We start from the raw sequence: 17,354 nt of genomic DNA, 5'->3' as shown, positions 1-17,354 counted from the left end.
CTCGCACCCTGTCAAAGATTGTGGCCCGTTCCGATTACTCCTCGGCAAACTAGACTTACTGGGTCTTGTCCTCTGATTTATCTGTCAGGACTAAATTCAACACCCGAATTTGGGCGCAGGCTATTTTCTCGGGAAAAGTCAAAACACCCTCAAAGGATCAAAGAGCTCAGTCACAGAGGTGGAGGAGAGTGGAGTCGATTCCTCAGGTTAAGCAGACCCCTCAGCCCTTATTCCTCAGCAAGCTCTTCAGATTTTCAAGAGGGTTAGGAGGACCAGGAGAGACCGAGGGATGAAGGCAAAAGGCTCGATCCTGAATCCGAGCCAGAGACAAAGGTGAGGAACTGCGCGAGGGGGACGGGGAGACGGACAGAGGGAGGCTCCTCAGCCCCCAGCCAGTGGCGTGACTTCAGGAGGACTCAGAAAACCGGCCAGGACTGGGTAAGGATAGGAAGGTGCCAGCGGGGCGGGCGAACCGGCTAATCGCAGGAGTGGCGAGGCTGGGAACGCCCCCCACCCCGGCCCCGCCCCCGCCCGCTGCCTAGGGCCGGGAAATGAAAGCCAAGCGGGCGCACGGGTCACGGGCCGGGGCGGCCCCTCAGCCTCCGGCTTCCCGGTGTGGGCGTCTCCGAGAAAAGCGCGTGCCTCACGTCCTTCCCCACGCCCCCCCCCGCCCCCTGCGATCTGCGCACGCGCGCCCTCACCCCGCCCCTCGCGTCCCCAGCGGAGCGATGGGACAGGGGCGGGCAGCCGGGGTGAGGAGGCCGCCGGGAGTCCCTAGATTGCCAGCGCGCTCCGCCTCCGCCGCCGCTCCACCGCCGCCGCTTCCCTCGCCGCGTCACGGCTCCCGGGACCTCCCTCCTCTGGCCCCGCCTACTCGCTCCCTTTCCCCCTCCTCTTACCCTCCCCCTCCGACCGATCGGTGACTTAAGCAACGGAGCGCGGTGAAGCCCATTTTTCTCCTTCCTCGCAGCCGCGCCGGGCACTCCGCGGCGCGCGGCCCCCACACTCCCGCCCGAGATGAATGCTGCGGCAGAAACCGAGTTCAATATCCTCTTGGCCACCGACTCATACAAGGTAGAGGCTCGGGGAGGAAGAGGGTGCGTCGGGGAACAGCGCGAGGCTGCGGGCCGGGGGCGGCCGGGCTGGGGTCGTGGCGCTGGGGAAGCCCCGAGGGAAGGCGCGGCGGCGGCGGCGGGCGGCGGGCGGCGGGCGGGATGGGGCAGGTGAGGCTGGCGCCGCAGTTGGGGAGGAGGCTGATGGAGCAGGGATGGAGGGATGGACGGCAGGAGGCGGGGCCTGGGGGGTGCGTGGTGGGGCGGTGCGGCGAGGGGTTGAGGCGGGCCCGAACCGGTTCCCCGCACTCGCCGCCCGGGGCTCGGGGCAGCTCAGCGGGCCGACGGCCGGGGCGTCACTGGGTGAGCTCACGCCTTCCCCAGGAGTGCGGCCTTTTGGCCCTGGGCCCGGCAGGGCCGGCCTTGGTTAGGGCTTTCCTGAGGAGAGCAGGTCAGTTAGGTAACGGCCCCTGGGATTCCGCCGTGGAAAGAGGGAGTCAGGTTTGAAAAGTGGGGTTTCCCCCGCGGAGCTGAGTCAAGCAAGCTCACCCCTTAGTCGGCAGATGTGTCCCTCCTCGAGGAAGGGGTGGGCGAGGTCTAGTAGGGCTGCCGGAGCAGCCAGCCACGTTCCTCTGCCGGTGGCCCGGGTGCGGAGGACCCTTATCTATCTGTTCCGGGGAGCCCTGCTCGACTTCCCCGTCCCATTCCATTGGGCTCGGTTTCAAACTCCTTTGCCTCTGGTGATCACTCACACTCCTCATCCCCTGTTGCAAAGGCCGATCTGCCTTTATTCCATTAGAACCACTTTGTGATTTCTGTGAAAAGGAAAGTGAAACACAAGAAGTTTAAAAAACTGTAGCTAACCTAGAGAACTCGTTGAGAGGACACAGCGTTCTGTTACTATGGCTATTGGACGCTTGCTTGTATAGGTGTCCCGATCATTTTATTTGAAACTCACATACATAAATAAAGGGAAGAGTGATTAAAGGGAAATTTGAGAAATATCCCCTCCCTCAGTTTCCACATTATATGAAGTAAACTGGATTATACTTTGCTAACAAACTTTGTTATCCAGGACACCTAAAAAATGACATGTCACTCTGAAAACACCACTTTCACAAAATAAGTTTCAGTTTTTACTTGAGCAGCATGGTAGTTTGGAGTATAGCGATTAAAGCATAATGTTTTCAGATTTGTTGTTGTTGTTGCTTTTAGTTTTTTCTCTTAAATATTCCAGTAAAGTATTTTGGAGAATCCCATTTTACTTAAGTTCTCTGTTGAAATTTTTTTCCTAGCTGGTTTAAGATTCTACTTTTGATAATTACGGTGGGTTATTATTTAAAGTAGAACCAAGTTTCGTTAAGGAGTGGTCTTTTAAATGGAACTTAAAAATGGAAATCTACACAGTTGCAAGGAGATCATAGTGCTATCAGGGATGGTTGACTTGTGCTACTCTTGTGGTTACTTAGTTCATGGTATTTTGAGTGTTTTTAATAGTGATTTTAGAAGGGTGTCATTCACAGTTTTCTAAAACTCTATCCCCTTAACTAAATCTTTAAAATAATTTTCAAGTTTTTTAATGTATTAATAACAAGAAAGGAAAGTTTTAACTTTTAAAAACAAAACAGTGTGCAAGCTTCTTTAGTTTGTGGCTCCTCTAGCTATTATATATAAGGAATGTAAAATTGCTTTAACATCAGTTTCCTGGGATGAAAGGTAAGAGTGGTTACCCTAAAGTTTTCTAATCTGCTAGCTAGGCATACTTAACAGCACTATTAGAATTTGTACCTATTTAATAAAGTTTATTCCTGTCCATTTCAAGTCAGACTGGTTGGTGTATTTATCCCCTTCCTAATATAAAACCTTTTAAGAAGATTATCATCTTAGTAACTAACATATTTCATTTCCCACTCTCCCTCCCAAGAAAACTCTCAAGAGGATTCAATTAGGTTAATGTTTTATTATACCAGTGGTTTGCAGCAGTCAGTAAAATAAATTGTGTATTTTACACTTGGCAATTTAGTTTTTAAGTTTCATTTTCCTTACATTTTTGCTGGTACTTATAGCCTGTTTATCATTTTTGGTTTTTTTTATTTTCTTGGATGAAGAAGAGACAGCAATGGTAATCTTGAGTCTAGAAACAGTGAAATTACACTTTTAGTTGGAAATTACCTGAGAAGATTATTTACACATCATTATCAGTACTTACATACTGTTGGCCAGTTAAAGTAGGGAGCTAGCAGCTTTGGTTGTATTGGTGGAATAGAACAGAACAAACCAAATTGTTGATTTGGTTTTTTTTTGGGGGGGGGGGGGGTTGCGGGGACTGAAGTAAGGATAATTGACTGTCTGGGCACCCTAGAAAGGTATTTTGCAAGTAGATAGAATAATGTCCAAGCACATGACAACATGCAGAAATATTGTTTTTGCTTGTATCCTTTCCAGAAAGTTCAGGACAATTTGTACTAAAGGGGCATTTAAAATATATATTCATTTCTGTAATCTCTTACTTCATTATACATAATGATGAACGAAGGAAATAGATGAATGTGGTTGTTTCTTCTGTTTTCATCCTGGGTTCTTGTTACAAATGAAAAGGACACTTAATCCTAAGTGCTAACCACTTATATTTTCAAAATGGTTTAAAGCAAAATTATCTACTGGGTTATATTTACATTGTGCTAATAAGCCAGCTAAGGAAAGGTGCACTGGGGCTGGCCTTAGCCATTGCCGTGCTTAAAAAAGTATTTGGAACATTTTTTTGTAAAGGAAACAAGTCATTTTTTTTCCCACTTATTTCTGGGATAGCCATTGATCAGTTTCCAACTAAATGAATCAATAAAAGATTCACTTCTACTCCATTCTTCTTCCCCTTCTGTATAGATAATGTCTGTAACAAACTATAGCAGAGAGTAGTTTTAACATTTCTGAACATTCTACCTGTTAGCAGGTTGAAATGGAAGAAGTTGTCAATTCAGACTTAGTTGGAAAAAATAAAAATGCAGCACAAGAAAGAAATCTGTAAGCAATTTACAGTTTAAGCCACGTCAGACACATAAGTTATGAAATGTGCTGTCCAGTGTGGGTTGCTTCTCAAAAGATCATTTTAAACTGGTTATCTTGAACTCGGCACATTTTCATTCATTAATTTAATAAATATTAGAGACCCATTGGGTATTATAATGGGTCCAATCACTTCATGATAAATAGATGGGGAAGCAATGGAACAGTGACAGACTTTATTTTGGGGGGCTCCAAAATCACTGTAGATGGTGACTGCAGCCATGAAATTAAAAGACACTTGCTCCTTGGAAGAAAAGTTATGACCAACCTAGACAGCATATTAAATAAGCAGAGACATTACTTTGCCAACAAATGTCCGTCTAGTCAAAGCTGTAGTTTTTCCAGTAGTCATATGTATGGATGTGAGAGTTGGACTATAATGAAAGCTGAGCGCCAAAGAATTGATGCTTTTGAACTGTGGTGTTGGAGAAGACTCTTGAGAGTCCCTTGGACTGAAATGAGGTCCAACCAGTCCATCCTAAAAGAAATCAGTCCTGAATATTCATTGAAAGGACTGATGCTGAAGCTGAAACTCCAATGCTTTGGCCAGTGATTCGAAGAACTGACTCAGTTGAAAAGACCCTGATCCTGGCACAGATTTAAGGCAGGAGGAGAAGGGGACGACAGAGGATCACATGGTTGGATGGCATCACAGACTCAATGGACATGAGTTTGTGTAAGCTCCGGGAGTTAGTGATGAACAGGGGGGCCTGGCGTGCTTCAGTCCATGGAGTCGCAAAGAGTCGGATAGGACTGAGCAACTGAGGTATTATAAAAGACAAAAGATGTCCATTACAACCTAAGATGGGTGAAAGTTGATTTTAGAAAAGTTTCAAAAGGCTGTATGATTTATGTATGGTGATTAAGCACCCAAGGTAACTTTTTGAAAAACAGCTTTGCTTCCTCATTAGTGGCCGAATAACAAATCTTATTTGGGCATTTTGGGGTTAAAAGATTTGGGGCCAGATGACAGTCATTCTTATGGGTAAATTAGTCCTGCCTCAGACTTGAGCTACCCAGTGTCTTCCTCTGAGTTGTTCCCTGTTTTTCAAAGTTGCTTCTCCTTCACCAATTCTGGACACTTAAGTATGGTTAAAACAGCTCCAGCGGCAGCCTCAGCCCTGTGAGAAGTGTGGTCCTGCTGCAGTTTGTATGTCAGAGAGCACCTGTGCATTCTTAGGATAGAGTTTTTCCAGTAAGTTTTATATTATGAATTACAGGAAAAACCCAGGCAACAGAAATAAAATCCTATATGTAAATCATGAATATACTTCATAGAAAGACTGGATAAGGCCAATAATAATTGTAGAGTATCTTGCAAAACAAAAATACTAGAAACTGATAGCCTTTTTGTCAGTTTATGAAATCTCTCTTAAAGGTGTGCCAAGAAAAGGTGCAAGTTGCTAGGAATTCTACCAGATTCAAGGGAAGAGGCAACATAATGATAATGGCCAGTTTTACAATTTCTCCCCTTCACTAAAATAATATAATCCCCAAATCCTTAAATTGTATTTTGATGTTAGTAGAGCTTCCAAAGCCAAATAGTAATGAATCATTTTCTGGAGCAACAGAAGGACAGGGCTTGAGAAATCCTGAATAATATTGAAAAGAAGAAAAAATTCGTTATGATTTTTGCTGTTTCTGGCTCCTTACCTTTGAAAAGGTAGAGAGTCTTAGCCAATAATAAATGCCTCTTATGAGTGCCCTTAGATATTACACAGGTAACATAGCTTAGTTTGTGACTTTGAGTCTGTTACTCCATATGCTCTTATATACACATGGTGGTGTTGAAATGTTGGCTTGTGATTATTTCTTAGTGATTATAACTGAAAGTAGGTTAGCAGTAGATACCTTTGGTCATGTGATACCAATGTGGGAGGAAAGCTCTTGGAAATATATTATGTCAACCTTATAGGAAATCTAGAGAAGCTCAGGAGAAAAGTATACTTTGCTGTCACAGAAAAACTCTATGCAACTGAAATACTTCTCATATTTCTCTTGAACTGTTATACATGGTTAATTGACACTGGGAGTGCAGTTTTTAGAAGCTTATTTTTTCATGTAGTAAAATCAACCATATAACTGAAATTCAGATTTATTAGAAGAGCTACATTTTCCCCTGTGTCTCTGTTCTTCATCACATATATTTATGTGCTGGCGGGATTCTGTTAGTTGCAGGAAGGCTATGTCAGTTTAGGAAACATTTTTAGGGGTAGTCTCTGTGGAGGATATTAAGAGAAATTTGTTATTTTCTCATCTTATAAATAATTTTAAATTTATTGTACAGCCATGTTTTCAAGTGGTGGAAGTTCAAAGCAGTGCTGAAAAACAATATGATTTAAGAGCTCTCTTTTGGCGGGTCACTTAATTTTGAATATTAATGAAGATTTTTGTTAGTGTTTACTTACCATACTTAAAACTAAGCTCTTGATTTCCCTACCCAGTCCTTCCATGCCTTTCCTCGTCGCAGCAAATGGCACCATTATTCACTCAGTTGCTCAAGTGAAAAATCTAGGAGACATCATTAAATTCTCCCCCTCTTTATTCCCAAATCTAATCTATCAGCCTGCTTCTTCAAAAATATTGAGTCATCTCTCACCTAATCTGAGTTTTGGCAATACCCTGTTAACTGATGCTCCTGCATCCACTCAGTAACCCTGTAATCTACTCTCCACCTCTGCCAGGCTGATTCTTGTTAAATGTGAATCAGATCATAATCACTCTAGCCTAAAGCATACTAGTGGCTTCCCCACTTGAGGTAGCCTGTGAGTCTTACGTGATTTTGTCCCTGCATCTCTCTGACTTCATGTACTTCCTCCTCATTCTCTAAGCACCAACCACAGTGGTCTTCATTTCTTTTCTGACCCTGAAGTCAAAATATTTCCTATTTCCTTGTCATTTTGATCTTGTTCACATGTCACTATCTCAGGAGAAGCCTTCCTGGGCTCCTATTTAGTTTCCCATGCCTCTTCTAGGCCATTATTTTAATTTTTCAGAGCATCTATCTAGCTCTGAAATTATTTTATGACCTCTCAGCCCTCACTAGCCCAGTGAGACTAGGGACTATGTCAGTCTATTTTACTTCCCCATGCTTAGCATCTGAACCAGTGCCTAATTACACAGCAGGTAGAGTATATATTTGTGAATGAACTGTTTATTAAATAAAAATTTATTGATAGGAGTTTCTGCTATATCATCTCATTTTCTGATAAAAGTTCCAAGAGGCTCAGGATGACAAGTTTAGCAGAAAGTAAAATGAAGAGGACAGTAAACTTAGCACAACTAAAATTAGCTATTTTAGAAGCTATATTTACCAAGAAGCTCTGTTAAAAAATTTTTTTCCCATTTAAACAATGTATATGCCAGTATATAAACAGATCTGAATATACTATTGTATTTGATTCTTCTTCAAATATATTGGGTGTTAGTAAGTGGTTGATAGTAAATTGTTTCATAGTTAATTGCCAGAGAGTTTGCTGACTCTTTAGCTGAATTCTAAAACAGTTCTCTTAAGTTTCTCCAAAGATTTTAGAAGTCATACTTCATTTCTAACTAAGCCTAGACAACTTTGTATTTTTAATGTTTGTTTTCAGAGAGACATTCTGAATACTTCTGCAAAGGTTTTAAGTACCATAATTAAAGAAAACAACTGAAGTAAAGCTTTAAAATTATATAAACATATTTCATTATTGTCCATAACAAGAACTGTATTTGTAGGATGGAAAATCTTTAGTACACTTTTAGACCAAGGTAGAATTAAATAGCTTAGGTACATTTCCATTTAGCTTTTGACTGCTTGGTCTACTCAGAAGAAGAAAATAATTCATTTGCCTTCTGATACTTTTAAATCTGATATAGAAAAAGTAAACTTTTAAAGGTGCTCCATTAAGTATGTGTACTGTGAAGAAAGTCCTACTAACTATTGAGTCACAACTGTGAATCTTTGTTCAAATTTTACTTCATCAGAGCTGACTTTTCTCCCACCTCACTGCTTATTCCCACTAAGGAAATTGGAGTTATTTAGATTGTAAACTGGACATTTTCATTTTTATATACATCTTGTGTACATTTTCAAGTGGTGATATCTTTTTCTAACCAGTTTCTTAAGTTGTAATCATTTATTACTGTGATTATCCTGCCTATATATACATATGCATGTTTTTGCACTTAATGAATCAGCTAATAGACTTAATTGCTCTGGATTCTGTATTAGCTTGGAGCAGGAAATGGCAATCCACTGCAGTATTCTTGCCTAGAGAATCCTGTGGTCAGAGGAGCCTGGTGGGCTGCTGTCCATAGGGTTGCACAAAGTCGGACACAACTGAAGCGACTTAGCATGCATGCATGCATTGGAGAAGGAAATGGCAACCCACTCCAGTGTTCTTGCCTGGAGAATCCCAGGGACAGAGGAGCCTGGTGGGCTGCCATCTATGGGGTCGCACAGAGTTGGACACGACTGAAGCGACTTAGCAGCAGCAGCAGCTGTATTAGCTACTTCACTGAACTACTTTTTAAATCTTAAATTTACACTGGCATCAGCCCCTGAGTTCTAACTTTAGAAAACTGACAAGTACTTCTAGGTTTTTTTGTTTTTGTTTTGGCCTCGCCATGCAGCATGCAGGCTTTCCTGATGGCTCAGACGGTGAAGAATCTGCCTGCAGTGCAGGAGACCCAGGTTCAATCCCCAGTTTGGGAAGATCCCTGGAGAAGGAAATGGCACCACACTACAGTTTCTTGCCTGGAGAAGTCCGTGGATTGCAGAGTCAGACGTGACTGAGTGACTGAAACACGCAGCACGAGTTCCCCATCGGGGTCAAGCCCAGGCCTCCTGTGGTGGAAGCACCGAGTCGGAACCGCTGCACCGCTGGGGAGGGCCCTATGCTAGGTTTTGATGAAGCCTCCGTATACCTTGTAATATATAGATAATTGTCTGTGTGTGTTCAGTCCAACTCTTTGAGACCCCATGAGCCTGCCAGGCTCCTCTATCCATGGAATTTTCTAGGTAGGAATACTGGAGCGGGTTGCCATTTCCATCTCCAGGGGATCTTCCTGATCCGGGGATCTAACCTGCGTCTCTTGCAGCTCCTGCATTGGCAAGGGGTTTCTTTATACCACTGCATCACCTGGGAAGCATAGATGAGCAAAACAGAAAGTTCCCACTCTTACCTGACTTAGGCAACAGACCACATATTAACAATAAAGATTCACCTCCAAGATTACCTGTAAGCAGCATCAGGGGGTTATTAGACAGGGTTGTGAGTTGCTTCAATTAGAAAGGAAACATATTTTAAACATTTGTGACTTTTTTTTCTCTGTGTATTCATTTTAGAGTTTTTGTGTTAAGCCACAAAGATTCTTTAGGTTAAAGCCAAGTTTTACTTGGATTGAGATTGTGGAGCCAAACAGGGAAAACATTAGTTTTCCTGAAACTTGAGATCAGAAGTAAACAGGGAAAATGGTTTATGTCCACAGCAGTCGTCCATGAAACTCATCTGCAAAGATTTATTACACCATTACCCTGACTCACCACCCTATCTGTAAGCTTTAAGGCATTATTATTCCTATTTTTTCAAATGGGAAAATAGACACTATTCTTCCAGTGGTTTTTTATTGGTAAAATATTGTAACCATATTAAAATGTAATAAATTCAGATTATAATGAACACAGAAAACAAAAACAAATTTTCAACAGTGGCTCTTAACCTAAATTCATGGAAAAGAAATTTGTAATAATACCTCTTCATATCATTAAATTCACAAGGATTTAATGTTGCAATTGTATAGACATTTATTTCGCAATTCAGAGGTGGTTTGAGAAAAGATTACAGAATAGGGTATTTTTTCCCACTGCTGCTGCTGTTGCTTTCATCCAGGTTTCACAGTGTCACTATGAAGACTAGAAGAGATCATTTCCAGTACCTCGGTATACAGATGGAGAGCCTTAAGAAGTCATTGACTGTTGACTTGTTGAGCGTTCCACACTTAAATAGTAACAGTACCAAATTCTGCTTTCAGTTCATTCTTTTATGTTGTATGTCCCCCCCAGGCAGCTGCTTCCCTTTCCGAAATGAAGACTGTTCACCAAGAGTAAACGAGATACCTTTTTTTTGTATTTTTCTCCCCAAGTGTCCAGTTCTGTAGAGGCTGTGTACTTCCTTAAATCAAGTCTGTTTGTAAAAATTATACTCGCCTGTGATTTTTAATTTAAGATACCGAAGTATTAAAAGTATCTTAATAATAACGGGGCTTCCCTGGTGGCTCAGTGCTAAAGGACCCACCTGCCAATGCAGGAGATATGGATTCAGTCCCTGGATGGAGAAGATCCCCTGGAGAAGGAAATAGCAACCCACTCCAGTATTCTTGCCTGGGAAATCTCATGGATGGAGGAGCCTGGCGGGCTGCAGTCCGTGGGGCTGCAAAACAGCCGGACGTGACTTGGCAACTAAACAACAGCAATAAGCACTATACTTACTGTTTATCTTTTGTCTCCAGAAAAGGGGCTCATCAAGAGCAAATCAGTATAGTTTAACTAGTGTTTTACATACTTTCAAGTTCTTTTTGTTGTAATTTACATTCTGTTCTTATGGTATTTTCTAATTGAAGTATTTCTCTTTCATATAGGTTACTCACTATAAACAGTACCCACCCAACACAAGCAAAGTTTATTCCTACTTTGAATGCCGTGAAAAGAAGACAGAAAACTCGAAAATAAGGAAGGTGAAATATGAGGAAACAGTATTTTATGGATTGCAGTACATTCTTCATAAGTATTTAAAAGGTATTACTTTTCCTAATATGTTTAAAATACATATTTTAACCTTTTATATACCTCTTTTTTTTTCATATACCTCTTCATAGTTGTTCTCTTATACTGTCATATTTTATTATTTGAACTAACTTTTTGAAGAGTCTAATTTTGATATTAATTACATTAGGGGTTCTTTTGAAATTTTTAGAAATCTGTTAATTTGAAAGCATTAAATTTTAGTTTGTATGTACTTGATATTCTAAATATGAGAGAGATTTTCTGAAACTAATAAGTTTGGAAATAAATTTAGAGAAGTGAATAATTTTCTGAGAGTAATCTGGTTTGTTGGTAGACTTTAGTCACTAATTCAAAATAAAGGATTTGTGACTGACCTGGAAACTCATTTTGAGTTGTGATGGCAGTTATAATTAGAATATCTTTATGCTAGTGAGTTTTACCTTAAAGGCCTATTTTTCAAAACTACTTGTAACTGTAGACTTAGTCTCAAATTCATTTTAAAGAAGCAGAATCCCCAAAATAATTTCTGTACTTTATTACTTAGAAGTCCATTTGGAGGGTGGGGAAATAGTTCCCAAGGTTTCTATACATTTTGGAAAGCTTCATTTTTACCTTTTCAAATAAAAGTAATCTCAGAATTGAATACAGATTAAGTTGAATTTTATGCAGATAATTTTTTCTGTAACATTGGCAGTTTTAAGATCAGATAGTTAAGATATGTTATGCTATTGAAAATATACTTGGATATCAAACATACTTCATTGCAACACAATTACCCAAGATATTTTATTTTATTTATTTATTTTTTTTACCCAAGATATTTTAAATAAGTTTACTAGTGATCTTATTTAGAGAGTTACTAAAGACTAATGTTACACTTCAATTTCCTTCAGCTTAAAAGCTTTATAAAGTGTCATTTATTATTAATTACAGCTAAAATGTATGGTTTGTTATAGGCCAGCATTCTAAGAACTTTTATTCAGATGTCATAACTCATTCAATTCTCACAACCACGCTATAAGTAGGTATTATCCTCATTTTATAGATGAAGTTAGCTAAAGGTGTATTGCGGGGGGCAACAACTTAGGAACTGTGAAAATTATTGGATTGTCAGCCTCCAAAGATATACTTTATGAATAAAGTAAACAGGTTCACCTGGAAACCACATATCAAAGGCTTACTGTCAAATCTGAAGACTGTATAAATTAACACAGGTTTTTTAAAAATCTCCGTAGAAGTGAATTTGTTACTGTGATTTAAAATATATATACATACACACATATAATAATCTCTTCTACTGCAAATTTGTTTTTCACATAATAAATGAACTTTTATGCTTCTGCTTATGAGTGGTTGGAAGTGCAGATTCCTTTTCTGACTCTGCTCTTGACTCTAGGTAAATCATTTAACCTCTCAGTTCTTGTCTTTTAATCCATAGAATGTGTGAAATAGCTAGAGACATTAATCCTATGACAACTCAGCAATTCACAGCATGCCTTCAGAAATGTAAACAGGAGATATTTATTTTTTTAGGTAAAGTAGTGACCAAAGAGAAGATCCAAGAAGCCAAAGAGGTATACAGAGAGCATTTCCAAGATGATGTCTTTAACGAAAAGGGATGGAACTACATTCTTGAGGTAAAAAATATGTATTTTTGATCTGTATATTTGGTTTTTTAGTTCAAAATTTTTTTGCCGTGGAATTTGAGTAGAAGATTAGGCTATACAGTTGATCTTTGAAAACCAGGTTTTAGTTGCACGGGTCCACTTCTGTGTGGAGTTTCTTTCAGTAGTAAATACTACAGCACTGCATAGCCTGCAGTTGGTGAATCTGCAGATGCAGAACCACAGATACAGAGGAGCTGCCGTTACAGATGCTGACTGTAAGGAACACCTGGAGTTTTTACTGTTGGCAGGGGGTGCCTCTAACCCCCACATTGTTCAAGGATCAGCTGTAATTACAGCTCTTGTCTGTCTGGGAACCTATAACTAATATCTATTTAGATATTCTTGTGAGAAGTTAAAGGTACGTTTGTTTTTCCTGATGATTAGTATCAAGAATCTATAGCATGTCTAAGCGATTTGATACAATATGTATTACAGTTTAAAATAACTAGCAAATCAGAAAGGTGATTTAATCCTTTATCTGAAAATACATTATGATTAAGAAAGAGCATGGGGCAACTTGAAAATTTAAGCCTATTTTCTGGACTGTAGAATACCTAAGAAAATAGATGGTGTGAATCTAGGACATTTCCTTTACTGAATAGTTAGAATGGTTTGGTACAGATCTGTGAAATGAATTTTCATTCTTTATTATACTGTAATATTCCTGTCTAACACATTTGGATTCCTTGCTTAAACTTTTGGGCATCCAAAGACATGGAAATTGAGTTATAAGTTGAATTGTCCCCTGGCTGTTTTCTTTATTACATAGGTGGGGAATGGGATCTACTGACATCTTTCCATGTTAATTATCTCTAAAATGAATGTCTTTTTCATTGTAAACTACCAAACACAAAGTGATAAATACTTTCACTTTCATGCCTATATTGTAATACTGAATTTTACTAATTTTGGCTCCTTGAAGAAGTTGGGTAAGCACTCTGCTAGTTTTCCATATCTTAAGTAAAGTCAGTAAAATCTGTTGGCTAACTGCCACATTTAACTCATTTGATTTATTTTGAGGATAACAGTTATGGTTAAGTTAGATGCTGTGCTCAGTAATATAATTCTCAGTCATCAAGGTGGTAAATCTTTTCATTTTATATTCAGAGAATCTTAGGGATTCATAGATTCTCTACAAATAATCTTGTGTAATCCGATTTTATAAGCATAGAGTCTGAGACGTCTAGAATCGTGAATTTTTTTTTTTTTATCTAGTTATCTTGTCCCAAATCACATAAACTGTTAGGATTTCTGAAACAATCTACCTTACTAAAGTTAACCACAGCTTTTAACTTTAAAAAAGGGGAGGCTTAATTAAGTATCTAGTAACATGTCGTGTAGCCACTATCAGTTCAGTTCAGTCTCTCAGTCGTGTCTGACTCTTTGCGACCTATATCCTCAGCCTAATCTGGGAGAGACTTGTTGCACTTGGATGTTGATTGCGAGAGTTCTAGAAACTATACTTAACAGTTAGCCTGTCTACTACGAAAATAGTGTCAGGTCTACTACCAGTATAGAGAAAACCTATTCAAGATTCTTCTACTGGCAGAGAGTTCTTTTCTTTTTTAGTTTGTTCATTTAATTTTGCTCTCTAACAGCAGCTCATTATTTTATCTTCCAGTCATTAGCCTTTCTTTTATGGAAAAGAAGACTACTTAGAAGAAATATAGTGCTCTTAGAATATGTTGGAATAAACTCTTTGAAGGGGAAAGAAGAGGAAAACAACTTTGTTTTGGAATTATCTTCAAGTGATAAATTTTCTTAGCAAAAGTACTTTGATAGCATAAAATTCTAAAAATTAGTAATACTAAACTGTTAATCATAATAGTTAATTTTATTTCAGGAGGATAAGCATATTCTGACCATATTACTAGCAATATAGTAAGATCTACAATTGTAATTTCTCTGACAGTAAGTTTAGCTTCTGTAAAATATAAAGAACCTTATTTAAACAGGTAATGGTGTACCATCTGTTGAATGAATAATTTCACTATTGTCTTTTACCAGAAATATGATGGGCATCTTCCAATAGAAGTAAAAGCTGTTCCTGAGGGCTCTGTCATTCCTAGAGGAAATGTTCTCTTCACAGTGGAAAACACAGATCCAGAATGTTACTGGCTTACAAACTGGATTGAGGTGAATTGTTTTTTGTTTTGCTTTTCATTCTTAACATTAATTGTAGACGTAAAAACCATTCAATTCAACTGGGATTCTAGTTTAAAAATTGCTACTAATAAAATTATGTAACCTCCTACCACCTCCTAAAGCTTTTCAGGCCTCAGTTTCCTCACCTGTAAAATGACAGTTGGACTAAATAATCTTTAAATTACCTTCCAGTAAAATCTAATCTTAAATTGTAAAGAATCATTACAGTTAAAGTTCAGCTGGCTTCCATCTTATTTGTTGCAATCCTAAATATACACCACCATAGAGAAAGATTACAAAAACAGCACAGGTACATCTTTAGTAACTTGAGACATTTTAGTAATCGTTTTCTTTGTTCCTATCTAATCAGTTTAGGGCCTAGACTCTACCACCTGGTATTTCTCATCTAAATACATTCAAGGTTCACTGTAGAAATTTCACCCTATTATCTGAGACTTGTTTACTTGGTGCTTTGTATGCTCTATCTCACTAATTTATTCATTAAACTAATTTGCTGTTATAAAATAATACATTTGGGATTCATTTATAAAGACTAGAAACAGTTTAGAAAAACTTTTAATAGCCTAACAGGCTCTGAAACAATGAACAATTAACTAAAATAAAGATTTTAAATAGTTCACTGCTATGTGTTAAAACTGAATTGTGAACTCAGAGTAAAAGGAAACATATTAATAATTCTCATACTCCTTTACTGACAGATACTTTATTTTGAGGGGATGGAATTATAAAAAAGAATAGAAGAGTTATTAAAGAACCACATCATCTAGTGTATCTTTGACCTTCAGTGCCAAAAGATCCCAAACAAATAAATCTTACTTTGAAAATCATCATTTGTTAATCACCTTTTTTCACTTTTTTTCATTTTAGTTTTCTAGTTGAGGATTTAGTCAATAAGCACTCTTCCCCCGTGTTGAATGGGAGCCTCATAAAGCAGGTGTTTGTGGGCACAGAACTAGCTTCAAGTCTACCTTGCTTTTCAAGTATGTTTTCCTTTAGAAAGTGAAAAATACTAGCCTTGAAAAAAATTTTAAGTACCTGTTATAATTATCATTATTTAGATGTATTTCACTAAAAAAAAAAAAAAAGTTGATGTTTTTATAAATTGTGGACATCTTAGTAGTAGTTTGTTAGCAAACATAAAGATATTTTTAAAGATTATTAAATGTAAAATCCAATATGAGATTAAGATTTTGAAGGGAAAAAAGCTCCCTATTTTCATCTGCTTATCAAGTTTACCTTCTATTCTAATATATATTATTTAAATAATTTCAGTCCTTGGTATGTATTTTTATCCAAGGCACAAAAATACATGGTCTGAAACAATTCTTTTCTGAAAAATCCTATGGTTTTTTTTTTGTGTGTGTGTTTAAATACCATGTCTTCAGAAAACACTTTCTCACAATGACTTTGCCTCTTCTGTGGGTTAGAGGATAGAGGAGGTTCATCTTTCTCTTAGCCATCTCCCACCCAAGTTTACTACCTTGTAAATGCAATCTGTTACCAAATCCAAAAAGCTTGTTATTTAAAAACTTGAGGTTTTCTTCAGGAAATCCTTAATTTAAAACATTTAAAATAATAGTGCTTAGTAGTATTCTTTCTATTTCTCCCTCCCAGTATGTGCAAAGTTTTTTTGTGGTGTTTATTTTTTGGCCTCACTGCACAGTTTGCAGGATCTTAGTTCCCCAACCAGGAGGTGAACCAGAGCAGTCAAAGTGCCAAGTCCTAACCACTGGACCACCAGGGAATTCCTTGTGCAGAGTTATTAATAACATTCTTTTATTCACCATACACTGAATTTTAAAACCCACTAAAATTATTGAATTGCTTTATCAATTTTAATATCGGTGCTAGAAGAAATCTTAGTCCTCAAATCAGATTTCAAAATGTATTTAGGAGAGCTTAAGAGTTCTTCAGAGGTATCTCAGACTTAAGAGGGGCTGAAGAATGAGCATGTTGGGCTAAACTTAACAGTTTCTTCCAACCAAAAAAACAAAACACCTTTTTGCTGTTAAAAATCAAAGGTGACTTTATAAACTATCACACTGATCAAATGCCCTCATTTCACAGATGAGGAAATTGAGCCCTGAAGGGTGAAGGGACTAGTTAACAAAGTAGGTCCAGTACCCTTTCTACTATACCATACCGTGTCTCATTTTTTGAAATTCTTTATTCTGCACAGTAATGATATAATGAACTTATATCATTTATATCTTAAATAAAACTTTCAGGTTCTTTTACTTTAGTCTTAGTTTTCAGCTAAAAATTTTATCTTGATTTGTGTGGGCAAATTGCTGTTTTGGAGAAGTTTCCAACAAGGCCTACTTTATTAGACCTTGGATTAACCCAAACTAACTTGCCTTTTTTTCCCTTGCTTACATCTACAGTGATCTTTTTTAAAGGGGAGTGATTTTATTAAGAGTATAATTTAAGCTGATTTTGTTGGACTATGGAAAGGAAATGGTGATGTGAAGGATCACTGTGTCTCATAGTTATTTCTCTCCTTCCCTGGCATTTTTCGAGGGGTAAGGTCAATCTTCTACCTTTATAACTCAACTAGAGTTTTTCACATTATGTTTTCTATCTTTCTCATACTCCTAGATAATATCATTCTAAGTTAAATTAAAATTATGAGTGGATTGA

At 38.4% G+C, this 17,354-nt stretch overlaps 1 protein-coding gene across 1 annotated transcript in view; it reads left to right on the top strand.

Annotated features, from left to right (window-relative positions):
• Window positions 1-684: 684 nt before the first annotated feature.
• The window catches only part of NAMPT (nicotinamide phosphoribosyltransferase), a 38,348-nt gene continuing 21,678 nt past the window's right edge, over window positions 685-17,354 (top strand). The window contains exons 1-4 of the mRNA XM_043463029.1: window positions 685-1,074; window positions 10,737-10,893; window positions 12,415-12,518; window positions 14,556-14,684. Of these exons, the coding sequence (XP_043318964.1) occupies window positions 1,018-1,074; window positions 10,737-10,893; window positions 12,415-12,518; window positions 14,556-14,684 (447 nt within the window). The 5' untranslated portion in view covers window positions 685-1,017. The remainder of the gene's footprint in view (window positions 1,075-10,736; window positions 10,894-12,414; window positions 12,519-14,555; window positions 14,685-17,354) is intronic.

The sequence above is a fragment of the Cervus canadensis genome, chromosome 3 (genome assembly GCF_019320065.1).
Source record: "Cervus canadensis isolate Bull #8, Minnesota chromosome 3, ASM1932006v1, whole genome shotgun sequence".
In the NCBI taxonomy this organism is placed as follows: domain Eukaryota; kingdom Metazoa; phylum Chordata; class Mammalia; order Artiodactyla; family Cervidae; genus Cervus; species Cervus canadensis.
This window is presented reverse-complemented; position numbering and strand designations above follow the sequence as displayed.